The sequence below is a fragment of the Polypterus senegalus genome, chromosome 8 (genome assembly GCF_016835505.1).
Source record: "Polypterus senegalus isolate Bchr_013 chromosome 8, ASM1683550v1, whole genome shotgun sequence".
NCBI classification, from domain to species: Eukaryota; Metazoa; Chordata; class Cladistia; order Polypteriformes; family Polypteridae; genus Polypterus; species Polypterus senegalus.
This window is the reverse complement of record NC_053161.1, coordinates 173,256,137-173,283,103: the sequence shown is the minus strand read 5'-3', so window position 1 is coordinate 173,283,103 and position 26,967 is coordinate 173,256,137. Positions and strand designations below refer to the sequence as shown.

At 40.2% G+C, this 26,967-nt stretch overlaps 1 protein-coding gene across 1 annotated transcript in view; it reads right to left on the bottom strand.

Annotated features, from left to right (window-relative positions):
• LOC120534707 (zinc finger protein 91-like) overlaps positions 1-26,967 on the bottom strand; it is a 143,839-nt gene that overhangs the window by 42,484 nt on the left and 74,388 nt on the right. Inside the window, exons 5-7 of the mRNA XM_039762293.1 lie at positions 26,018-26,882; positions 15,653-15,902; positions 11,557-11,923 (exon numbers count right to left, since the gene is read on the bottom strand). Of these exons, the coding sequence (XP_039618227.1) occupies positions 11,557-11,923; positions 15,653-15,902; positions 26,018-26,882 (1,482 nt within the window). The remainder of the gene's footprint in view (positions 1-11,556; positions 11,924-15,652; positions 15,903-26,017; positions 26,883-26,967) is intronic.

Sequence of the window (26,967 nt, the reverse complement as noted above, 5' to 3'; positions counted from 1 at the left end):
TTAATAATATAATAGGGAAAGTAGAGCAAAATATATTACTCTACCATAGCAAAACAACATTCCATCTTGTAAGTTTATTTGGGGTTTATTTCATTTCATACTGGTGTCAATTTTTGTGCCCCACTTACTCTGAGTTAAACTGTTTACACCTAGAGTTAAATTATACTTATGGCGAAAATCCTCCATTATTCTTAACTAGCTGTGTAAGCCCGTGCTCCTGGACAAGATGGATTCTGGCACTTCAATCAATCAATCGCATTGGTTGTGCATTAGTGGCTAAGTGAGGTTCTCATTTTTCACCGGTTTTGTTCTGCTGATGTGCTTGCCCTGTTTTGTCTATTAGTGGCTACGCATAAAGTTCTCCTTCCTCGATGGTTTTGTTTTGCCGATGTGCTCGCTTCTATTGTCTATCAGAGGCTAATTGAGTTTCTCTGTCCCTGGAGGTTTCGTTTTGCCGATGTGCTCACCATGCTTGTGTATTAGATGCTAAGCGAGGTTCTCTTTTCTCAGCGAATTCACTTTGGCGATAGAGTCATTTTCTTTGAGCTATATACTAACTGACCAGATTAATATCCCATAAGTTTCATTGACTTTATGCTATACTCTGATTAAAAAGTGTTCCTTTAATTCTTTTGAGCAGTATATATATATATATATAAACTACAAACTACAAATATTGTATAAATAAAAGTGCTATATCACATGATAATTCCAATAACCGATGGAACTTTAACTGAGCCGCATTGTTTTAGAAACTTTCCAGGCAAAGCCAGTTAACACAGCGTGTCTGAAATAAATTAGAAAAGAACCTTTATGGAAATAATACACCAAATAACAATCAACATGAGATCTTGCCAGACCATTATTTTAGAATTTTTATGGACAGGCAACTGCAATAATTGACAAAAGCAAAGTATACAACCCAATTTACTATGACATGAAAAGCCCGGATTTAAAAAGTGGCCCCTTGGGCTTACTACATTTAACTAATTTTTTATTGGGAAGTGAGCATATAACCAATGCAAAACAACACCTCCTTGGAAGGGTTTATTGGTTTAAATTTTTCCTACTGGTTCACCCTTTGCGTAGCCGCTTTGGGAAGGAACCAATTAAATTTTATTAAGGGAAAATTCCCCCCATTTTCTTTTAACTTGGGAATGCGCACCGCCCGGGAAATTTGGAAGGGAAATAATAAGTTGATTTTGCAGATGACAAGGGGCCCCTCTCATTCTGGGTGATGGCTTCCCCTTTTTTTTTTTAATTTGTTTTGCTTTGATGTCTGCATTTTTGCTTGTTTGTTTTGATTTTTTTAAATTGTAAAAAAAGAGTATTGGGTCTTCTCTCTGTCTTTGCTCTTATGTCTACCCTGGCCTTTTTAGAACAAACATTCTCCTTTCAGGAATTTTTGGGCGGTAAAGTATTCTTTGAGTAACAAAAGGAAACAAAATTTTAAAAAATAAAACCCCGGGGATCTTACCCCTTCCGTTGGAAAGCGGGGTTAACTTTGGCAGAATTGAATTAAAAATTTCACAATTTGGAAAATTTAAAAGGGCCCCCAAAATTTAATAACGCTGGCTTAAGAAAGCTACTTTGGTCAGGGCCTCATGGAACCAGTAGCTGTATTATAGAAAAATTTTGGGGAATACAAAACAACCTTTTGCATTAAAAAAAATATTTTAAATTTAGGGGGAACTGCAATTGCAAAGCAAGTATAAAAATTTCCTATGAAAAAGTTTGTTGCCAAGTTTCTGTTAGAAAGTTTGGTTAGTTTTGATTATTTTAAATACATTGTTGTGGAGCAAACAAGAAGTTAGTCTCTTTGGGGCCCCCGGGGCCGTCTTGGTTAGAAAGCGGTAATTCTTGAAATTTGGGTTGCCAATTTCCCTTTGGGAAAGGTAGGGAAACAATCAATTATGCTATTTGGGGGCAATAAACACAAGAAATGCAAAGTAGGGAACTATGTAGGAAGAGAATTGTAACCTGGTATGGTAACCCTTTTTTGTATAACAACACGAAAAATATAAAAGGTGGCTGTTCAAATATAAACAATAAAACCCCTTGGTAAAAAAAAGGGGAAAAAGGAAGGTTTCTAAGAAGAAAAAGACTTAACAACATTTTAACAATAAAACATCAAAAATCAATAAAGAATTAAAATCAAGCTTTGAAAGAAGGTTTGGGAAAAAAATAGTGTTATAATTGAAAAGATTTTGGATATTTCTTGTTTACTGTAACGAATGGGCCCTTTTTTAAAAAGGAAAAATTCAATTTTTAGAGGCTTAAGAAAAAGACACCTTTTAAAAGGGATTTGAAAGATTTTCCCATTTTTTGTTAAAAAACAGTTTGGATGGAATTGGAATACTTTCAACAAAACTAATGCTAATTTTTACTGTAGAAACTTTAAATGACCCCCGTTAGAAAAAGTTTTAGGCTTTGTTTAAGAAAAATTTTTTGTTGTTATTTAGTATTTTTGTTATTAATTCCCAAAGGAATTAAAATTTTCCATCTAATTTGGATTTCTTTTTCTCTGCGAATGTTATTTTAATTTGGAAAAAAAACAGAAACCATTTAAATCGGAAAAATCCGAATTTTTAAAATTTTATGTCAATATATTGGACAATTTTTATGATTTTTGATTGATTTCTTTCCTTTTTTAATAATTGGGTGAAAATTTTAAGATTACAAATTTTTTAATAGTGAATTGCACCAAAAAAAGGAAAAACTTGGAAGGGCGAACGGGAAAAATTAAATTTTCTCTGAAGTTTTTTAAATTTGGCCAGAAAACACAACAAAGAGCCGGACGCACATAAAAAAATAAAAAACAATCGACTTTTTCATATTTTTTGGTCCCAAAAAGCACCTGTTTGGCTGCTTTTAAATGGCGTTTTAAAGTCTTTTCACTGGGTGAAGTGTCAGTGGATAAAGAAGCATTCAAAAGTTGAAAGAGCGGGGCGTAAAGGAGTTTAAAAATTTGGTAAAAGGGGGCCCCCCCTAAAAAGGATTAAGTTGAATAGGGTTGGCACTGAAGGGGGGAAAAAAGGGCCGTTCCTTCAGACAAGGAAACCGCTGAAAGATTCACATCGGTGATTTGGGGAAAAGAACGTATTCAAAAAGGGGAATTGTAAGGTTGCTTGGGAGGGTTTGGGGAAAAAAATGAGGGAAAAGAGAGGAAAATTTGGAATTTTATTGCAGGTTCAAGTTTACGGAGGAATTTGACGTTATTGGTTTTAAAATGGAAACTTTGGGTTTAAAGTATTTAACTGTGAAGATTGAGGGAAATTTTTGGGGAAAAGGGAAAATTGGGTTTAAAAATTGTTTAATGGGTTTGGAAATGGGGAAAACTATATAAAATTTTTATTTTAGATAATTTTGATAAGTTTTTGGGGTGGATAATAAGTATAAGACCAAAAGGGTTTAGTTATTTTAAGAAAGAATTGGGAACTATTAAATAAGGGATTATTTGAGAGAAGAAGTGATTTTCAGGAAAGGGAAAACACAACAGATCAAGTTTTATTGGTTATTGGGTTTAGTTTAAAGCCAAAAATGAGAATTTCTTTGGACTAAAATTAAGGGAGAGAATTGTTTAAGGAATGGGGTGGCAAGAATAATAATTTAAGGATAAGCACAAAGGTCAGGCTTGAGGCTTTAGGAGGATAAAAGGTTTTTCTAAGTTTTTGGTGGGATACATCAAGGGTTCTCTGGCCCTTTTATTTTGTATTGGAATCAGTGGAAGTAAAGATTGCTCTGGAATGGGTTTCTTTAAAAACATGGTAGGGGGAGGGAGTGAATTAAAAAACCCAAAGAAATTGAGTCTCTGAAAAATGACCTTAATAAGAAGTAGAATACATTGAAATTGAAGAAATAATTGAATTAAAATGAAGTGAATTGCATTTTGGAAGTGTGGAATTTAAAAGGGATTCAACCATGTCCCAAAAATGGGTGATTAAAGTGAAAAAAGGTGGCCAGGGTTTGGGAAAGTGGGTGAAGGGCAAATGAATGGTGATAAGTTTAGCCGGTGAAGTAGGGAGGACTTTTTCCGCTATTTTGGTTTTGGGGTGGTGGCAACCTAAACCGAAGAGGAAAGAAATTGGCAGAATTAAAAATTTAAGATTTAACTTTATTGAAATGGTATATGTCATGTTAGGGAACCAATTATTTTAAAAGTTGGCGTTTGTTTTCTTTATAAAAGAGTTTCTTATTAAAAAGGGTGTAAAGATTCTGACCAGGGGAAAGAAAAACTTAAATTTTTTTTAAAGAATGTGGAGATGGAAATAATAACAGAAAAATCCGGGGAAAGATTTAAGAAGAGTCCGGGGGTGACCCCTAGCATAAGCCCGGGAAGAAAAAGAACATGGAAAAAATTTAAAGGAAGAAAAAGCATTTTAAAAAAAAAAAATTTTTTAAAAATCTAAAGCTCATATTTAGAAAAAAAATTTTGGGTTCTGAAATGAAAGGCTAAAAGGGTTGATCCTTTGACAAGACTGACAAGCGGGCCCCCTCAGTCTACTGGTCTGGGATGATGGCTCTGTGCCTTTTCATATGTTTGTAAGTATTGTTTTGCTTTTGTATGTCTGCATTATATTGCATTAGATGTGTTTGATTATTATAATTAATTAAGTAAATAAAATAGAAGTATTGGACCTCTTCTCTCTGATTCTTTGCCTACTTATGTTCATATCCCTGGAACCATTTTCCCGTAACAAAACAATGATGTATATAGATATGAAGGTATGTATGTATGTATGTACGTCTGACATGCCTCCTTTTTACTGTTTTCTCACAGCTTGGATTGCTGCTGTCATAATGGGTTCGAGTCTACATATATATATATATATATATATATATATATATATATATATATATATATATATATACATACACACACATATACATATATATACATATTGTCAACAATTACTTTGACAATCATGTTACGTTATTTTTAAAATGTTTCCTTTTCTTTGTCATAACTTCTTTAAAACACGACATCGCTGCGAAGCGCTGGGATTTTGCTAGTACCTTATAAACAGTGGCACGTCTGTGCGATTTGAGGCATTCTGACAAAGGCTACATTAATAATATAATAGGGGAAAGTAGAGCAAAATATATTACTCTACCATAGCAAAACAACATTCCATCTTGTAAGTTTATTTGGGGTTTATTTCATTTCATACTGGTGTCAATTTTTGTGCCCCACTTACTCTGAGTTAAACTGTTTACACCTAGAGTTAAATTATACTTATGGCGAAAATCCTCCATTATTCTTAACTAGCTGTGTAAGCCCGTGCTCCTGGACAAGATGGATTCTGGCACTTCAATCAATCAATCGCATTGGTTGTGCATTAGTGGCTAAGTGAGGTTCTCATTTTTTCACCGGTTTTGTTCTGCTGATGTGCTTGCCCTGTTTTGTCTATTAGTGGCTACGCAAAGTTCTCCTTCCTCGATGGTTTTGTTTTGCCGATGTGCTCGCTTCTATTGTCTATCAGAGGCTAATTGAGTTTCTCTGTCCCTGGAGGTTTCGTTTTGCCGATGTGCTCACCATGCTTGTGTATTAGATGCTAAGCGAGGTTCTCTTTTCTCAGCGAATTCACTTTGGCGATAGAGTCATTTTCTTTGAGCTATATACTGTAGCCTCGCACTTCTGGGCCAGACAGACAAACACACTTCCACGCATAGACGTTTATATATAATATTACCTGCTTCAATACAAATGAATATCGTGTTCTGTAAAATTGTGTTTTCCAAAGATCATCGATAAACGTCATAGTCAGTCACAGGGAGAAGCAGGACTTGATCTACGGCACAGATATTTAACTCCTGGCCAATTGTATGTACAGTAGCATACTGAAGAGTAAGGAGCTCCAGTGAACTAAAGATATTGGCCCCAGTTTTTATATATATATATATATATATATATATATAAACTGCTCAAAAATATGAAAGGAACACTTTGAAAACACTTCAGATCTCAATGGGAAAAAGAAATCCTCCTGGATATCTATACTGATATAGACTGGGTAATGTGTTAGGAACGAAAGGATGCCACATCGTTTGATGGAAATGAAAATGATCAACCTACAGAGCCCTGAATTCAAAGACGCCCCAAAAATCAGAGTGAAAAAATTATGTGGCAGGCTAGTCCATTTTGCCAAAATTTAATTGCAGCAACTCAAAATTGTGCAGCACTTTGTATGGCCCCTGTGTTCTTGTATACATGCCTGACAACATCGGTGCATGCTTCTAATGAGATGACAGATGGTGTTGTGGGGGATCTCCTCCCAGATCTGTACCAGGGCATCACTGAGCTCCTGGACTGTCTGAGGTGCAACCTGGTGGCATTGGATGGACCAAAACATAATGTCCCAGAGGTGTTCTATTGGATTTAGGTCAGGAAAGTGTGGTGGCCAGTCAATGGTATCAATTCCTTCATCCTCCAGGAACTGCCTGCATACTCTCACCACATGAGGCCAGGAATTGTCGTGCACCAGGAGCCACTGTACCAGCATAGGGTCAGAAAATGGGTCCAAGGATTTCATCCTGATACCTAATGGCAGCCAAGGTGCCTTTGTCAAGCCTGTAGCGGTCTGTGTGACCCTCCATGGATATGCCTCCCCAGACAATCATTAACCCACCACCAAACTGCTCATGCTTAATGATGTTACAGGCAGCATAATGTTCTCCATGTCATCTCCAGACCCTTTCACTTCTGTCACGTGCTCAGGGTGAACCTGCTCTCATCTGTAAAAGCACAGGGCACCAGTGGTGCATCTGCCAATTCTGGTATTCTATGGCGAATGCCAATCGAGCTGCATGCTGCTGGGCAGTGAGCTCAGGGCCCATTAGAGGACATGGGGCCCTTGGGTCACCCTCATGAAGTCTTTCTGGTTGTTTGGTCAGAGACATTCACACCAGTGGCCTGCTGGAGGTCATTTTGTAGGGCTCTGGCAGTGCTCATCCTGTTCCTCCTTGCCCAAAGGAGCAGATACTGGTCCTGCTGATGGGTTATGGACCTTCTATGGCCCTCTCCAACTCTCCTAGAGTAACTGCTTGTCTCCTAGAATCTCCTCCATGCCCTTGAGACTGTGCAGGGAGACACAGCAAACCTTCTGGCAATGACACGTATTGATGTGCCATCCTGGAGAAGTTGGACTACCTGTGCAACCTCAGTAGGGTCCAGGTATCGCCTCATGCTACCAGTAGTGACACTGACTGTAGCCAAATGCAAAACTAGTGAAGAAACAGTCAGAAAAGATGAGGAGGGAAAAATGTCAGTGGCCTCCACCTGTTAAACCATTCCTGTTTTGGGGGTCATCTCATTGGTGCCCCTCTAGTGCATCTGTTGTTAATTTCATTAACACCACAGCAGCTGAAACTGATTAACAACCCCCTCTGCTACTTAACTGACCAGATTAATATCCCATAAGTTTCATTGACTTTATGCTATACTCTGATTAAAAAGTGTTCCTTTAATTCTTTTGAGCAGTATATATATATATAAACTACAAACTACAAACTACAAACTACAAATATTGTATAAATAAAAGTGCTATATCACATGATAATTCCAATAACCGATGGAACTTTAACTGAGCCGCATTGTTTTAGAAACTTTCCCAGGCAAAGCCAGTTAACACAGCGTGTACGAAATAAATTAGAAAAGAACCTTTATGGAAATAATACACCAAATAACAATCAACATGAGATCTTGCCAGACCATTATTTTAGAATTTTTATGGACAGGCAACTGCAATAATTGACAAAAGCAAAGTATACAACCCAATTTACTATGACATGAAAAAGCCTTTGACTCCTCGCCAAAGATTCACTCTGTTAGTACAAGCTGCGGGTATTAGAGGTGACCTGCAAAACTGGATCTCCAGTTGATTAACTGTCAGGAGACAAAGAGGACAGAGAAGCGGGTCATCACTGGAGCCCCTCTGAGGTCCGGTCCTTGGTCTTCAGAATGTCTTGGGCAATCTTCAGAAGTGGACAGACACTTGCAAAATACACTTTAAGGTAGAAAAGTGCAAAGTGCTACATGAGGGCAATAAGGACATCAATTAGAAATGCAAGATGGGAGACACCGAGCTACAGGAAGAGACCTCTGAAAAGTACTTAGGGGTTTAGGCTCACACAACATTTTCATCATCTAAACAATGCACAGAAACACATAAAAGGCTGGTTTACATTCAATACGTTTTACTAGATCATTGAAGGAACATTCTGCTTGGACTATATAATGCACTATTAAGAATAGTATTAAGGTGTTCTGGGCACAGTATAAGAAGGACATAACAGCACTTGAAGCCACACAGATGAGAACCACCAAGTGCATCATCCAGGTATTTAAAATCCTCAGAGGCCTTGATAAAGGAGATCCAGGAATATTCTTTTGGCTGAAGGGTTAATTGTGTGCTCAAGGACACCAGTGGACATTAAGGGGACTTGCGTTTAGGACTGGAGCCTGGAAGCACTTCTTTACACAAAGAGAACAAACTATCGAGACATGGAGTTGAAGCAGAAACCTGCACAACCTTTAAGAAGAATTTGGAGAAGATGTTGGGATGGCTGAGCTATTAGTTAAACAAACAGTCTCGATGGAATGAACGGTCTCCTCTCAATAATCAAATTTCTCATATTTTCTGTTCTAATTGTGGCTTGTAACTACGACAGATATTTTATTTCATGTTAGTCTATATGTATATTGGATAAATACGTTGTACATATGTCTCTTAGTTAAAGTACTATTTTTTTGGGGTTTTGTTTATCTTAGTATTTTATGATCACTGAATAACATGCCTACACAGAATGTAATTTCTCTCTATCATAAAAAAAAAAAAATCTTGCAACGATACGATACTTTTCTCCTGTGGCGAGATGTGATCTTTTTAAGAGACACAAAAAGACAAAGAGACACAGAAAGACAAAGAGACACTTTCACCTCCCGTGAGACGGTCAAGTCACGTCATACTTACAACCTTTGGAAGCAAGTCTCGTGATACATATGCAGAGCAGGTTAGAGATAATGGAGGTAGGAAAATTCAAAAGTCTCACAAAAATGAGAGTAAAGATCGCAGTATTGCAAACAAACGGAAAATATTACTTCGGTGAAGTAACAGAACAGGGGAAAGAGATTGAATATTCAGGTGCTGTACAGGCTTTTAAATGTTCGAAGTGCCGCATGAAATGCAGATCACACAGCACGGCAGCAGCAAGACAGCAGCTGATCGAGCAAAGATGAGGTAAAAAAAACAACTGTTACTTGTTTCCCAACGTACCACCATTTAAGAGGGGTTTCAGAGGAGCGACCGCGTCTCCTTGGGGTGCGTTCAGCCCCCCTCTTCACAATGGCGCATAGCCACCTGGTGGTGGAATGGGGAAGTACAGGAGAGTATACAAAGGAAGAGGATGGCAAAGTAGAAATGGGATAGTCAGAGAGATGCAGTAGACAAGAGTACAAGGAGATAAGGTGAAGAGAGAGGTGGCGAAGGCTAAAGAGAAGGCATATGATGAGTTGTATGAGAGGTTGGACACTAAGGAGGAGGGAGAAAAGGACCTGTACCGATTGGCTAGACAGAGGGACCGAGCTGGGAAAGATATGCAGCAGGTTCAGGTGATAAAGGATAAAGTTGGAAACGTATTCACAAGCGAGGAGAGTGTGTTGAGCAGATGGAAAGGGTACATTGAGAGGCTGATGAATGAAGAGAATGAGAGAGAGAGAGAGAGAATGTTGGATGATGTGGCGATAGTGAATCAGGAATTGCAACGGATTAGCAAGGAGGAAGTAAGGACAGCTATGAATAGGATGAAAAATGGAAAGGCTGTTGGTCCAGATAACATACCTGCGGAAGCATGGAGGTGTTTAGGAGAAATGGCATTGGAGCTTTAACAAGATTGTTTAATGGGATCTTGGAAAATGAGGGGATGCCCGAGGAGTGGATAAAAAGTGTACTGGTGCAGATATTTAAGAATAAGGGGGATGTGCAGGACAGTAGTAACAACAGGGGGATAAAATTGATGAGCCACAGCATGAAGTTATAAGAAAGAGTAGTGGAAGCTCGGTTAAGAAGTGAGGTAATGTTTAGTGAGCAGCAGGATGGTTTCATGCTAGGAGGAGCACCACAGATGCAATGTTTGCTCTAATGATGTTGATGGAGAAGTTTAGAGAAGGCCAGAAGAAGTTGCATTGTGTCTTTGTGGACCTGGAGAAAGCATATGACAGGGTGACTGAGAGGAGCTGTGGTATTGTATGAGGAAGTCGGGAGTGGCAGAGAAGTACGTAAGAGTTGTACAGGATATGTACGAGGGAAGTGTGACAGTGCTGAAGTCTGCGGTAGGAGTGACGGATGCATTCAAGTTGGAGGTGGGATTACATCAGGGATCGGCTCTGAGCCCTTTCTTATTTGCAATGGTGATGGACAGGTTGACAGACGAGATTAGACAGGAGTCCCTGTGGACTATGATGTTTGCTGATGACATTGTGATCTGTAGCGATAGTAGTGAGCAGGTTGAGGAGACCCTGGAGAGGTGGAGATCTGCTCTAGAGAGGAGAGGAATGAAGGTCAGTAGTAACAAGACAATACATGTGTTTGAATTAGAGGAAGACCAGTGGAATGGTGAGGATGAAGGGAGTAGAGTTGGCAAAGGTGGATGAGTTTAAATAAATGGAATCAGCAGTACAGAGTAACGGGGATTGTGGAAGAGAGGTGAAGAAGAGAGTGTAGGCAGGGTGGAGTGGGTGGAGAAGAGTGTCAGGAGTGATTTGTGACAGACGGTTATCAGCAAGAGTGAAAGTGAAGGTCTACAGGACGGTAGTGAGACCAGCTATGTTATATGGGTTGAAGATGGTGGCACTGACCAGAAAGCAGGAGAAAGAGCTGGAGGTGGCAGAGTTAAAGATGCTAAGATTTACACTGGGTGTGACGAGGATGGATAGGATTAGAAATGATGACATTAGAGGGTCAACTCAAGTTGGATGATTAGGAGACAAAGTCAGAGGCGAGATTGTGTTGGTTTGCACATGTGCAGAGGAGAGATGCTGAGTATATTGGGAGAAGGATGCTAAGGATAGAGCTGCCAGGGAAGAGGAAAAGAGGAAGGACTAAGTGAAGGTTTATGGATGTGGTGAGAGAGGACATGCAGATGATGGAGGTAACAGAACAAGATGCAGAGGACAGAAAGATATGGAAGAAGATGATCCGCTGTGGTGACCCCTAATGGCTATAGCTGAAAGAAAAAGAAGAACAGAGACATGGCTAGTTGACAGGAGGAGAGAAAAGGGCAGAAATAAAATTAAAAAAAAAAAAAAAATCAAAAAACCTCCAGCTGACAACTCTAATGTAGGAAATAAAACTTTTGCAGGTCCACAGTCAGTATTAACAGACAAAGTCACCCCCTAGCTTAGCTCCCAGACATTCCTCAAGCTCAAATTCTTTCACAGTTAAACCCCAGACACCAAACATCTTTGAGATGCTCTCCTCACTTTTCACCATAAAGTATCTGACCTCACTGCAAAGTTTCACATAAACCACACAAGACTTCTCTTTCACACACACTTACTTTCTCCAGACTGCTGTATTGACGATGGCTGGCCTTCCCGAGTTTTAACAGATGACTCTCCCTTAGTCCTCCTTCTTTTAGACCTCACCTTGAGCTCAGTACTCGCCATACTTTTTTGTCTGTGCGGCTCAATGCTGACAGACGTCTCCTTGGCCTCTTCTTTAATATCCACAGTTACCAGCTCATAATCCTCCTCCTTAATGCTGGGACTCTCCTTGTTAGGGTGGACAGGCTCCCATTCACAGTCCTCCTCCTCCTCCTCCTTAATATTTACAGTCGTTATCAACATGGTCTTGATGTCAGCCTCACAAGCCTCCTCTTTCACATCCATCCTGGTGTTACAGTTACTGGCAACTTGTCTTCCCTGCTGTTAAAAGAACACAATTTAATTCCCTCATAACGGCATCAATTCAGCTCAAGAGACATTTCAATTTCTTACTATAGCACTAACTCAGTTATAGTTTACGTCAAGTCAGACAGTTTAGAGAAATCACACTGCAGCACATTAACAGCAACTCGTCACTCTTCATGTCGAGTGTGGATTTGAGGGACAACAGGCTTGAGGTGGCCCACCGGTATTCACTACTTGGCCTACACGTCTTTCAAAGAGCTGAACGGCAGGCCAGTGGATTTGTTTCATGTATTACTTTAATACAAGAAGTGATTAAGGAATCCAACCTTTTAGAAATAAAGGAATAGCATGGAATATATTAAGGCAAATTGCCAGTGTAAAAAACGAGCAGATTTCTAACATGAAAATCCAGCACATCTTATTTTAGATGGCACCACGGACAGCAGGCACCATAATTAAGGTACTTTTCAAGGTAAAGAGTACAATGCAGGGTGAGACAGGACTGACCAGTACAACAAAGTCCATCATCCAACCTGCTATATCCTAACCACAGGGTCACAGGGGTCTGCTGGAGCCAATCCCAGCCAACACAGGGCACAAGGCAGGAAACAAAGCCCAGTCAGGGTGCCAGCACAACAAAGTCAAAGCAGCAAATAGAAATAATTCAACAGAAGCAGACATTCTCCCTTAAAGATGGAAACAGCATGCAATGAAATAAGTTTTACATAATAAACAATTAGTTGGTAATTGTGATAACGGAGTAAATACCCACCAATTAAGTCAACTGGTAACTTGCAGGGCCGCTCGCTGGCTACATGAGGGTTTGCTGTCGCCGCACTGTGTTGTGGTTATGGAGCCTGAGATAATTAAATACAAGTGATGGGACCTGCGAACTAGTAAATGAGCACCGGGCTCTGCTCCCGAATGCTTTCTATTGAGATGTTTGACACAAATGGATTTGCACCCTGAATCCCCGAACATCCAACTGCAGCTTTTTACAGGGGAAGTGATTTTGTGACACACAAATAGACTTCATGAATACAGTCCTCCCTAAATCTAAGAACTAAAATATCCAGCATCCTGTTTAGTGAATGTGTAAGTAACGTACACAATAAGGCATCTGCCAGTGTAGACTTTGAACTTATTAACGTAATACTCTCCCACTAAATCCAATTACTATTATTATTACTATATTTTAAATATAAAGGGCTTGTGTTCATAGCAATGTGGACATCTCTGTTTTAAAACTGCATTAGGTTCAAAATAAAACTGGAAAAAGGCACCTAACGATGAGAGGACAGAATTTGGCAGAATTTTCCTTAAAATCTCAAAAAGCTGTAACATTTTTTATGCAGTTTGGCTTGCTCTCTCTCTCAAGAGTGGGGATCGATCTGTTCTTAACTCTATTTTTCTTTTTGTAAAAACTTGATTGCTTTGTATGGAGTGAAATAAAATTAATAAAAATAATAAAAAAAAAAAATCTTAAGACATGAATTCAGCACACAAAATAAAGCTTCATATTGAAGAATTTCACCTTGTAGAATGAAATGCTCCGCATCAACACAGAAAATCTTCTTTAGGTTTATACTTAAGGTGAACGCCCCTCTAAGACTGCCACCTAGTGGTGGGAGTTAAACTGGCTGATCTGGTATACCAGGCGACATTCATCTTGCAGTGTTGAGTAAAGAAATAACAACTTAAAAACTTACTGGCCTACAGTGACTTGGATCAGTCTGATCACCCGTTTTAAATAGGAAAAAGTTTATTTCTCGGTCTTCCTCAATTGTTTACTTCCCTGATGCATGTTGACGTCTGAAAAATATGCATCAAGGGTTTACGTGTGTGCTCACTAAACTCCTTCGGCATGTCATCTGGTCCTGGTGATTTTTTTTTTTTTTTATTCTTTTGCAGCTTCTTTTTAATCGTTTTAATTACCCATGGTGGTTTTGTCTTTAAATTTCTTACTGCTTCTAAACTTCAGTATGAATGTGTCCTGCGTGAGATTTGAAACACTTTAACGTCAGCTCCCCTGCCATTCGACTGTCTTCACACTTCAAATCTTATCCCAGTTTTTCCCTACTTAAATGAAGTTGTGTTCTGTCCTGGGCGACACCACAATATGCGCAAAGGGTCTGACACGGCAGCTAACCTGTCAGAATCCTATGAGGGAAACAGGAACAATTTCTATGAATCTCCCGTCAAACCACAGTGTGTCTGCGATTCAGTAGACACACCGGCATTAACATTTAACTGCAGTCACATCATCTCAAAAAAGATACATCCAGGTTAGTTAAACACCATGCTAATTCTCTGATGCAGAATCTGTTGGATACTTCATTTGTAGTGTTTAGTTTTTATGGAAAAACCCCTTCTTTGGCTTCAAAACAAAACAAAACAAAAGAATTGGTAAGAACTGCGGTGGACTGGCGCCCTGCCCGGGGTTTGTTTCCTGCCTTGCACCCTGTGTTGCCTGGGATTGGCTCCAGTACCCCCGTGACCCTGTAGTTAGGATATGGCGGGTTGGATAATGGATGGATGAATTGGTAAGGAGACTCCTCTTCAAAGATTGCTACTTGCTATTACATTCAGAAAATAACACCATTTTCATACACAAGATGTTCCTCAAAGTGCTTTACAAGAAGAAAACATTACAAGAAAAAAAAAAAATATATATATAGTAAAATGAGATAAGAAAAATAATGAAAAAAATAACATACAAAAAATACATAATACACACTCATAAAAGACAGGTATAAAACTAATTGAGAAGTAGAGTCCTTATATACAGAAGCAGGTGTCAAGTCTCTAAAGAGGAGTTCAATGACAGAAAATAAATAAATATCCAGATAATGTGAAGGGTAAAAAAATCTGCAAGGGTTCAAGACCACCCAGGGCATTCTGCCTAAAATACTGTAAATGTTCTAAAGTAGCTCCATATTTTTAATGCATCATTTAGCTCATATAAGTAATATATAATTAATTATGATACTACACAAATCTTTATAAAATAAGGCTTTCTACAAATGGATACCATCATGTATTGCCTTTGCTTGTACTGATTTATTAAATAGTTCAGATAGATAGATAGACGTGAAAGGGGGTATACAGTATATTAGATACAACTTTGTCTATACTTACAAGCTTGAGATGCGACTGCCGTTAAGAAAATACATCACTTTGTGAAGGCTTTTGAACTTCCACATTTACTTACATAGATAGATAGATAGATAGATAGATAGATAGATAGATAGATAGATAGATAGATAGATAAGGCGCTATATATTAGATATAACTGTCTACAGTAACAAGCTTGAGATGCGACTAAAATAGTTAAGAAAATACATCACTTTGTGAAGGCTTTTCAACTTCCACATTTATTTCTTTCTTTCTTTAAAACAGATGTTCCTTAACACAATGGCTTCTCTTTGACTGAACCGCTGTATGTGTTACTGTAGATGCTTTACAATCTCAAAAAAGCGTTGTTTTTATGTCTGAATAAACCGAACTTCTAACTGAAGGAAATATATGACATTGAACTGAATGTATCGCCGGCGGTGTGTGCCTACGCTTGGAGGTTGAAATGGGAGCCGCTCACGGAGGCTAGTGAGTGGCAAGTCACACGCGACCCCGAGAAACTCACTTGAGCAGGGTCCTTATGACTTCACTTGTCTGTGATTCGATTCGCATAACGGGTGCAAAGCCCCACTTTCAAACAGTGACCCACCCTAGGCTCAGAACGCTTACCTCTGTCCCTGGGACTAAGTTAAAGACGACTCCCTCAGCGATAAAAAAAAAAAAAGCTACAATCTCGATCACTGCCTCCAGGGAAATTCTCAAGTTTAGAGACACAAGGCGCACGCTCACTTGAGTTTTCGTCGCACTTGATGACGTCACATGCACATCGCAAGCCGGCCGTTTACGTGCACGCGCGTTCGCGCTCTCTTGTTTATAGAAACCCGCGTGCCTCTGCCTGCCTTTTTCGCTCTCTGTACCCCTTTAAAACGATAAATTTGTAGGAAAACACATTTGTAATGTGACGAAAGTGGTAAAAGTATAATCGGCGACGATCATATTTTACTTGGGTAGCACTGCGTATTGGAAGGATGCAGATTCTACTCCTCCTCATCTCGATCCTGTCAGAAAGGCAGAGAGGCGCTTCAAGTTAGCGTTCTCAAAGCCGACGTGACCATCGCGACAGTGCGCAGGACACTCATCAGTAAACGTTGTAAGTGATTTTCAAATCTGTACCTGACATATGTTCTCGTTTTTTGCCACAGTAGGTTTGTTATCTTTTACAATGCAGGATTCGTAGACCTCAAGTGGCAATGAACAGAAGATGGATTATTGTAAATATGTGAGCTGCCTTGCGCAAATTATTGAATTTTTGGAACATATGGAAATATTTCCAGAACAGAACAGAGATCTCTTATGTGACCCTTTCACAGTATCTCTCCAAACTATTTCTCATCCTGAATCTGAACCCGATCGAATGTGCACCACGCGCAGAACACGAAAAGCAGAGCCTTAGTCAGTCGAACCACAGGACGGCACGATCAGCACTTGTGACATATTTGACGGTGACGGCGACTTTTCTTCGTATGGAACACGTTAATTGTGAGTTCCAGAAAATACAACCAATATAAAATATTAATAATCGAAATATTTCATTACTTGATGGAATAGTATCATCTGTTAGGTTTCACCTTCTTCCTCAAATGTGCATACATATATTATGGCAAAGTAGAGGATTAAGCCTTTATTTCCAGTCAGAACAAAGAAAACATTTAAGGATAAATGACGACGTTCGTTTTGAAAATTTTCTTTTTTAAACACTCACCGCATTGGGGCTGTCAAGTAAAGGCGATCTCGAGAAAAATAGAGGGCCAACTGTAATAATAACAGCAGCAATAATACTGTACAATGGCATTTCTCCTCGGAGATTAATAAAGTATATAAAAATTAAATCATTAAACCGCCGGGGCTCCGTGTACGGGCGTCTTATTTTGTTGTGTTAAAACTCTTCTTTGTCGTTTGGTACATTCCGTATGTCTGAGTTTATTATTTATTTCTCTTTTTAGTCATCAGACACTGGAAGCTGCTGAGGACCCTTCTAGACGTTGTCAGTCCTTAGCAGCTTAAAATGAAATGACATTCAAGTTTCTATGGGTTTGTGTAACGTTAATACAAATGGCCAGCAGATGTCACTAGACACACTACCATATCATTCTTATTTATTTATTTGGCCGACGCCTTTTCCCGACACAAGTTACAAACGTACAATTGGTCACGTTTATTTGTTTTTGTTTTCCAACTGGCGCAGAGGCGGGTTAAGTGACTTGTTCGTGGTCACCCAGTGTCAGGATTCAAACCCACAATCTCAGGGCTAGAAGTTCAAAGCCTTAACCACCTCGCCACTGCCTGCCAGGTACGCTGTAAACAATGAGGCAGTGCTCTGGTCGATTTTTTATAAAATTAGCAATTGAAGTGGAACCTACTTAAGCCAATTTTACATTACGCGACTTTTTATATTGACAACGAATGAACGCTTATTCAGAAGTACAAAGAATGTAGCAATTAGGAATAAAGAACACACTCGTTTTGAACCTCACAAACAGAAGAGAAGATCATCTTTGTGATGTTATATGTATTATGTACTGAAACAAAATGGGGGGAAAAAAAGTGCAGAGACTGGGACTGAATGCACCACAGCTATGGACCCTTTTCACAGCGCAGGTGCTAATCCGGCTCTGTCAGGCAGCACTGAGGCTGTGGACTTCACCAACAGAAGAGGGTCTCCTGTGTTGGATGTCCTCTGTTTTACATACCATAACAGAGTGGCAAAAAAAGAAAGAAATTAGTGGCAGAGATTGCTGCTGTACTCACTGCAGCTGGTAACCATTCGTTCAGCACTGGCTCTAACAGGCCACATATCCTAGGCATTGTTGGGCACAAGCTCCCCCAGATTTGGAGAGGACATCGCAGATTGTTTTAGGCCTTGGAGATCAGCAAGCTTGAAACCATACTGTATACACTGCTAGTCAGAAGTTTTAGAACACCTCCATTTTTCTTCAGATGTAATCAGTTGAAATGCAATAAATGACCTTGACTGGTGAACAAATATATACAGTAAGCAGTCAACCACCAAGGCAGTCGAGGTTATAGTAACACAGTCTGTTCCAACTCTGCTATACAGTGCATCACTTTTTCCACATTTTGTTATGTTACAGTCTTATTCCAAAATCGATTAAATTCATTTTCTTCCTCAGAATTCTACACACAACACCCCATAATGACAACATGAAAAAAGTTTACTTGAGGTTTTTTGCAAATTTATTAAAAATAAAAACAAAAAACGAGAAAATACATGTACATAAGTATTCACAGCCTTTGCCATGAAGCTCCAAATTGAGCTCAGGTGCACCCTGTTTCCCCTGATCATCCTTGAGATGTTTCTGCAGCTTAATTGGAGTCCATCTGTGGTAAATTCAGTTGATGTGACATGATTTGAAAGGCACACACCTGTCTATAGAAGGTCCCACAGTTGACAGTTGATGTCAGAGCACAAACTAAGCATGAAGTCAAAGGAATTGTATGTAGACCTCCGAGACAGGATTGTCTCGAGGCACAAATCTGGGGAAGGTTACAGAAAAATTTCTGCTGCTTTGAAGTTCTCAATGAGCAGAATGGCCTCCATCATCCGTAAGTGGAAGAAGTTCGAAACCAGCAGGACTCTACCTAGAGCTGGCTGGCCATCTAAACTGAACGATCGGGGAAGAAGGGCCTTAGTCAGGGAGGTGACCAAGAACCCGATGGTCACTGTGTCAGAGCTCCAAAGGTCCTCTGTGGAGAGAGGAGAACCTTCCAGAAGGACAACCATCTCTGCAGCAATCCACCAATCAGGCCTGTATGGTAGAGTGGCCAGACGGAAGCCACTCCTTAGTAAAAGGCACATGGCAGCCCGCCTGGAGTTTGCCAAAAGGCACCTGAAGGACTCTCAGACCATGAGAAACAAAATTCTCTGGTCTGATGAGACAAAGATTGAACTCTTTGGTGTGAATGCCAGGCGTCACGTTTGGAGGAAACCACGCAGTGTTCATCACCAGGCCAATACCATCCCTACAGTGAAGCATGGTAGTGGCAGCATCATGCTGTGGGGATGTTTTTCAGCGGCAGGAACTGGGAGACTAGTCAGGATAAAGAGAAAGATGACTGCAGCAATGTACAGAGACATCCTGGATGAAAACCTGCTCCAGAGCGCTCTTGACCACAGACTGGGGCGACGGTTCATCTTTCAGCAGGACAACGACCCTAAGCACACAGCCAAGATATCAAAGGAGTGGCTTCAGAACAACTCTGTGAATGTCTTTGAGTGGCCCAGCCAGAGCCCAGACTTGAATCTGATTGAACATCTCTGGAGAGATCTTAAAATGGCTGTGCACCGACGCTTCCCATCCAACCTGACGGAGCTTGAGAGGTGCTGTAAAGAGGAATGGGCGAAACTGGCCAAGGACAGGTGTGCCAAGCTTGTGGCATCATATTCAAAAAGACTTGAGGCTGGAACTGCTGCCAAAGGTGCGTCGACAAAGTATTGAGCAAAGGCTGTGAATACTTATGTACAAGTGATTTCTCAGTTTTTTTATTTTTAATAAATTTGGAAAAACCTCAAGTAAACTTTTTTCACGTTGTCATTATGGGGTGTTATGTGTAGAATTCTGAGGAAAAAAATGAATTTAATCCATTTTGGATGTAGAGAACAGCCAAGCAAAATGACACCTTTTATTGGCTAACTAAAAAGATTACAGTATGCAAGCTTTCGAGGCAACTCAGGCCCCTTCTTCAGGCAAGATGTGCTGTAACATAACAATATGTGGAAAAAGTGATGCGCTGTGAATACTTTCCGGATGCACTGTAAGACACACAGATGGCTTCTACGTAATCAACAGAAGTCGGGACACCACTGCAAATTGTTTGCTTCAACTTGCAAGGCTTCGTTTAACAGGATTGTTGCACACCATCTGTAGGTTGTGACCGGGTAGCTGTTCCCTGAAGAAGGTCAATTAGTAATATTCTGAAATTTCTCTTTTTTTCAGTTTTTGCTAACATACACCTAAAGTTTCAACCTCTGGCAGTACTACTCACAATTTCACCAACAAAGCCACCCGTGCAGAACGTGTGAAAAATGACAGATTTTCTGCGATCTCAGACATCTGGCAATGCTGTGTTGAGAACTGTGTTTTGAGTTCGGTGGATGAGTAACTGTTTCCAGCCAAAGGTCCGTTGTCCTTTCTTGCAATACATCTCAACCAAGCCTGACAAATTTGGCATAGAGATTTTGGATTGCTGCAGACTTGGAGACAAAGCACATGTGCAATGCCACTCCTTACTTAGGAAAAGATCCCAGTCATCCCAAGGGAGAAAGATTTTCCAAAACTGTGGTCATTAAGGCACAAAGGCAGAGCCGTAACAACAGACAACTTCTTCCAGTTGCTTCACGGATCTTCCACCTGCAGCTAAAGTCACTTCTCCAGGCCATTGCTCGCATACTGAAGTGTCTATAGCTGCAGGTGGAAGCTCCCATCACACTTTATTTATGGTGCCAAGCAGAGTTGTGTTGCAGTGCAGCAGGCTATTAGCCAGTGAAAGCGCTGTAGAGAATCTGTATATTGTTATAGCTCTGCCTTTGTCCAGAAATGGCTCCATAAGCTTTATGACCACAGACTCGGAAAATCTTTCTCCTGTGGGACGACTGGGATCTTTTTGTCAACATGCCTGTATCGATCAAACACAAGACGCTCTGCAGTTCTACTTGTGACTTTATACTGTAGCAAGATAAGTAAATAAATCAAGGTAAATAACATTCAATCTGGCATTTATATAAGTAATATATACATGTTTTTCATATAAATACCACCAAAAAAATATAAATCACAAACAGAACTTTGCACGATACTTTGGCGAGCTCGGAAGGCCCTGCTGTTTCGAAGGACATGCGTGTCAGATTCACCGGCAGGATGATGCCCAACCTCCAAATGGTGCCATCTTTCCTTCACCTTTACGCCTGGTGCAGCTGCGTTGTGCTTATATCCGAGTGGACGTTTCTTGCAGGGAGGGCTTCTGTTCTCTTTCTCCAATGTAGAACCCTCATCCTCATCAGAGTTCACCTCTGTTACAGTACGGCTTTATTTGAAAACAGCAGTGTCAGATCGGGGGGACTGAGGGAATAAAACTGAATAAAAATAAATAAAAACTGCTAACCTTTACAAGTACCATACATTTACACCAGCTGTTACAGACGCAAAGCAAATGTATGTGTTTATTCTATACTAGTAAGAATAAGAGCAGCTCACTACTCAAAACGGTAATTCTGGGTAGTGGCCAGCCTTGAACCAGTGACCACCTCTTGATTACGAGTCAGTAGTTCTTACAGCTGCACCACCCAGGCGGTTGTGTTACTGTCATACCCTAATCCGATTTCTTTTTCTTCGGTTATATTCTTGAATAGAAATGCACTTGTTTTGTTGCAACTTTTGTGAAAGTGTTTATTTGATATTTGGACTTCAGTCTTCACACATTATACACTTCACATGAACATTTTGCCAATTATTAGTAGACAATGAAAAACGTTTGTTTTAGTTATGTGTTCATATGTCGCATTTCCTGTCATCCTACACTTACTCCGATCATTGCAGACAGACACGGAACACACATGAAATGTATGTGTACCAAATAACAATAAGTAGTATTTATCCTCTACAACTCCCAGCACATCACACCCAGATAAGCAGACTTCAGCTGGGAGACGTTTACAACTGACTTCAGCTCCATCAATGGGTGATGAGATACCAGGCTACTTGCGCTGATCGACACATTTACAACACAAAAGACTCTGATGGTAGAGGTGCAAAGGAATTTAAGGTGGCCCGACATTACGACTTCTTTCATAGGCTTCAGGGATTCTACAGCTAGAAGCGTGATAGGCTGTAAAAGGTCCTGCTCAGAGTGTTAGGGTGGGTGTGTGAAACCTTAGGGTGGGAGATAGCAGGCCAAACCCAGATCAACTGAATTATACACTGCATGTCAAAATTTTGTCGTTTGTACTCTAACATGGAAAAAGTTTCTGTTTTAGGTATGTGTTCAACATTTCTTGCCTTGCATTTCCTGTCATGCTACACTTACACAGATCACTGTAAACACAGAACACACATGAAATGTATGTGTTCCAAATATGGAGTGTATAATGTGTGAAGTCCAAATATCAAATAAACACTTTCACAAAAGGTACACGTATAACAAAACAAGTGCACTTTTAATATAACCAAAGAAAAAGAAATTGGGTTAGGATACGACAGTGACACGACCGCCTTGGTGGTACAGCGGTAAGAACTGCTGACTTATAATCAAGAATTTGCAGGTTCGACTCCAGGTCCTTCCTGCTTTTTCTGTTTAGAGTAGTGAGCTGCTCTTTTTACTATTATAAAATAAAAACATACATTTGATACGAGTCTGTAACAGATGCTGCAAATGTATGGTACTTGTAAAGGTTAGTGGTTTTTTTTTTTTTTTCTTCATTTAGTTTAATTCTCTCAGTCGCGTTCACGCTCCCCCCTGATTCGACACTGTTAGCTTTCAAATAAAGACGTGCTATAACAGAGGTGAACTCAGATGAGGATGACGGTTCTACATCGGAGAAAGAGAACAGAAGCCTTCAGAGCAAGAAACATCCACTCACATATAAGAACAACGCAGCTGCACTAGGTGTAAAGGCGAAAAAAAAGATGGCACTGGTTGTATGAAGCAAGAGGTCGGGCGTCCTCCTGCCAGTCACTCTGCCCTATACCTGTCCTTTAATGAAGCAGCACGGCTTACAGAGCTCACCAAAGTATCATGCAAAGCCCAGTGGGTGATTATGTTTTGTGATGGTCTTTATATTAAAGCATTTAAATGTTACTTATATAACAGTCAGATCGAATGTTATTTACCTTGATTATTTACTTATCTTCCTATAAGGTAAATCACAAGTAGCCTGCAGAGCTTCCTCTGTTTGATCGACAAGGACATGCTCACAAACTACATGTGCAATGCCACTCCTAATTCAGGAAAAGATCCCAGTCATCCCACGGGATAAAGACTTTCCGAGACTGGGGTCATAAAGCTTTTGAAGCCATTTCTGGACAAAGACAACCGTAACAACAGTTGCATACAGTGTGACCGGAGCTTCCACCTGCAGCTAAAGTCATTCGCATACTGAAGTAGTTTCACTGGCGGGATGATGCTGGACCTCTTGCTGCATCCAAACAGTGCCATCTTTCTTTCACCTTTACGCCTGGTGCAGCTGCGTTCCTTATATGTGAGCGGACGTTTCTTGCACGGAGGGATTCTGTTCTCTTTTTTTTCCGATGTAGAACCCTCATCCTCATCTGAGTTCACCTCTCTTATAGCGTGTCTTTATTTCAAAACAGCAGTGTCAGATCGAATGTGAACATGACTGAGAGAATAAAACTGATTAATAAAACAAAACGCTAACTTTTACAAGTACCATACATTTACATCAGCTGTTACAGACTCAAAATCAAATGTATGCTTTCAATTTATGATATTAATAATAAGAGCAGCTCACTACTCAAAATAGAAAAACCAGGAAGGACCCGGAGTCGAACCCGCAACCTCTTGATTAAGAGTCAGCAGTTCTTTCCTCCATACCAGCCAAGCAGTCGTGTCAGCTTGGCCAGCCTTGAACCAGTGACCACCTCTTGATTACGAGTCAGTAGTTCTTACAGCTACTGTCATACCCTAATCCGATTTCTTTTTCTTCGGTTATATTCTTGAATAGAAATGCACTTGTTTTGTTGCAACTTTTGTGAAAGTGTTTATTTGATATTTGGACTTCACACATTATACACTTTATAACAGCATTTACCAATTATTAGTAGAACATGAAAAACATTTCTGTTTTAGCTATGTGTTCATATGTCACCTTTCCTGTCATCCTACATCTATGCATATCATTGTAGACATGGAACACACATGAAATGTACGTATTCCAAATAATGATATATTACTTACCCTCTACAACTCCAGGCACCTCACACCCAGATAAGCAGACTTGAGCTGGAAGAAGTTTGCGACAGACTTCAGCTCCATTGGTGGGGTGATGAGATACCAGGCTGCTTGCTGCTTGTGCTGATCGGCACATTTACAACACAAAAGATGCTGATGGAGAGGTGCGAAGGAATTTAACCTGGCCCGACATTATGACTTTTTTCGTAGGCTTCAGGGATTCTAGTGCTAGAGGTGCGATAGGCTGTAAAGGTCCTGCTCAGAGTGTTAGGGTGGATGTACGAACCTTAGGGTAGGCGAGAGCGGGCCAAACCCAGATCAACTCAAGTGAGACACATTCACTCCACAACAATATAGTGTGCAAATTTCAAATCAAGTTTATTATGTGTTCTCAGTACAAAGAGTACTTACCTGTCTCCTCAAAAATACAAGATCAACAAATGACACACACAAAGCGTCAAGCTCCTGATCTGCATAAGGCTGGGGAAAGAAGGGAGCCATATTTCTCATTGTATCAGCTCTCCACATGGACTCTTTGCCCACAGTTTGCCAAAGTGCCTTATGGTTTAGATCTGCTCCTTATCCCCCATATTTATAAGTTTCTCCTTGGTCCAGTCCTCTGTTTGCACAATTTTAATCGAAGTTGATATTTTCAGTTACCGAAAGTTGCTTTTGCACATTTGACAAGCTCAAACGTCAATCTGACGCCCTTCAAAAATTCTTTCAGCAAGCACAGCTGTCCATCTATGTGCTGGAGCCGTAGACTGTCAGGTCATCCATAAAGAACACATGAGTGATTAAATGAGATTTCAGCCGATTTTGGATGCTGATCTTGGACCCGTGACCAAGGTTACTGAGGAAGAAGATCAGATGATTTGATTCTCTACACTACCAGAGTGGTGAGAACGAGTCTAACTGGGATATTGCTCTTCTGTTTTTGTCTTTTGGGTTTGTAAATCGGCTGTCACACACATGCGAGTAGGAGGAAGCTGTATGGACCAAGTGAGGGCAATTCCACACCAGGCCAGGGGGTGGCAGGGTGTGCTATACCTTCTTCTTGTCTCTGCAGACCAAAAATGGGAAAACCTGTCTGACTCATCCCTGAAGACATTACTTCCTGTTCTGGCACCCAGAAGAACGTCACTTCCTGTTCTGGCACCCAGAAGAACGTCACTTCCTGTTTTGTCACATCACTTCCGGTCTTATAAAGCATATAAAGCCACCATCTTAACAACAATTCCTCAGTTCTTGTTTGGCCTCCATCAAATGCATATCTGTGTTTACCTTCAAATGCATTGCAGCCTGGGATATTATAAGGGTGGCTGCCCCAAAACTTTTGTTAAGTGTGTTGAGTCTGGTCATTTCACAAAGCTGAAGGGAGGTTTGCCATTGGTGCATGTTGAGGGAGTGGATTTTATACACTTCCAAACATTTGAGCATTTTGAAGATCACAGACTATATAGTTGGTCCATGCCACAGTCAGGTGTTGGCCCTTCTTTCAGAACTCCATTATTACTTTATTTAACAATAGTTGGTCTTGTGTCTGCCGTATGACCTTCTTTTGTTTAACCTTCTCTTGTTATTTGTAAATTCAATTGGTTATCTGTTGCTGTGAAGAGATTATATACAGTGGATCGCCAGCTTATGGATGGCATGTTTTTGGGTGCCTTGTTTTGATCTGCTTTTGGAAGTAGGAATGTCACTTCTGTGGTGACACATTGTGGCATTATCTGTAGATGTTGTTTGTAAACTCAGCCATAACTTGGTGTAGTGCTTTTAGATCTTCAAGCCAGAGGTTGGGGAAGCCACTTGGACCGGATGTCCTCCAGTTAGCAGCCTGGTTTCTGTTTTGATCATCTCCTTAGATCAGCTCGTGTCTTGCAGTAGTCTGTAATCTCTTGATTGTGTTCTTCAGCATTCTGAATTAACATTTTCAGGGTGGATGTCATTTTTTGTCGAAATTAAGGGGTGGAGAATGATAATCAGCTGTGAACGGCAACAAAACTCGTTGTTACGTTCCTCCATTTCTTCCTTCTTCGTCTACCAATTTACTCCTTTGGGGCTTCCTCCTTCTCTCCTTTGTGAACTCTGGTGTGTCTCTTAAGACTTTTCATATGCACATATCGCATGCCACATTCAGAACAGCAAAATGACTTCACTCCTGTATGAATTTTTTTGTGGTTATGAAGGTTAGTCTGGAAAAAAAATTGTTTGCCACATTCATTACAGCAATAAGGCTTTTTTCCGCTGTGAATTGTTTTGTGGGAATGAAGGCTAGTGCTTTGAGTGAATCGTTTGCCACATTCCAAACAGCAATAAGGCTTTTCTCCGGTGTGAGTTCTTTTATGTCTGCGAAGACTACGCCTGTCACAGAACGCTTTGTCACAATCATTACAGCAGTATGGCTTCTCCCCAGTGTGAATTCTTTTGTGGCTCTGAAGACTACTGCTGCGAGAGAATTGTTTGCCACATTCCAAACACCAATAAGGCTTTTCTCCGGTATGAATTCTTTTGTGGTACTTAAGAGTACTTCTGCGAGAGAATAGCTTTCCACATTCAGAACAACAAAATGGCTTATTTCCAGTGTGAATTCTTTTGTGTTGTTCAAGTATGCCCTTTTGCGCAAACTCTTTGCCACATTCCAAACAGCAATAAGGCTTTTCTCCAGTGTGCATTGTTTTGTGGTTCTGAAGACTGCTAGCATGACTGAATTGTTTGTCACATTCCAAACAGCAATACAGCTTCTCTCCAGTGTGAACTGCTGTGTGGCTCTGCAGAGAACTCTTCTGAGCGAATCCTTTGCCACACTCAATACAGTAAAACGGTTTTTCTCCTGTGTGAATTCTAGTGTGTCTCTGAAGATGACTCCAGCGAGAGAATCGTTTTCCACATTCAGAACAGCAGTGACATCTGCCTCCTGTATGAAGTTTAAAATGGGGGACGGAGAAGAAAAACATTACTGCCACATACCACTTAACTGATGTTAAGTCACAATTGGTAGA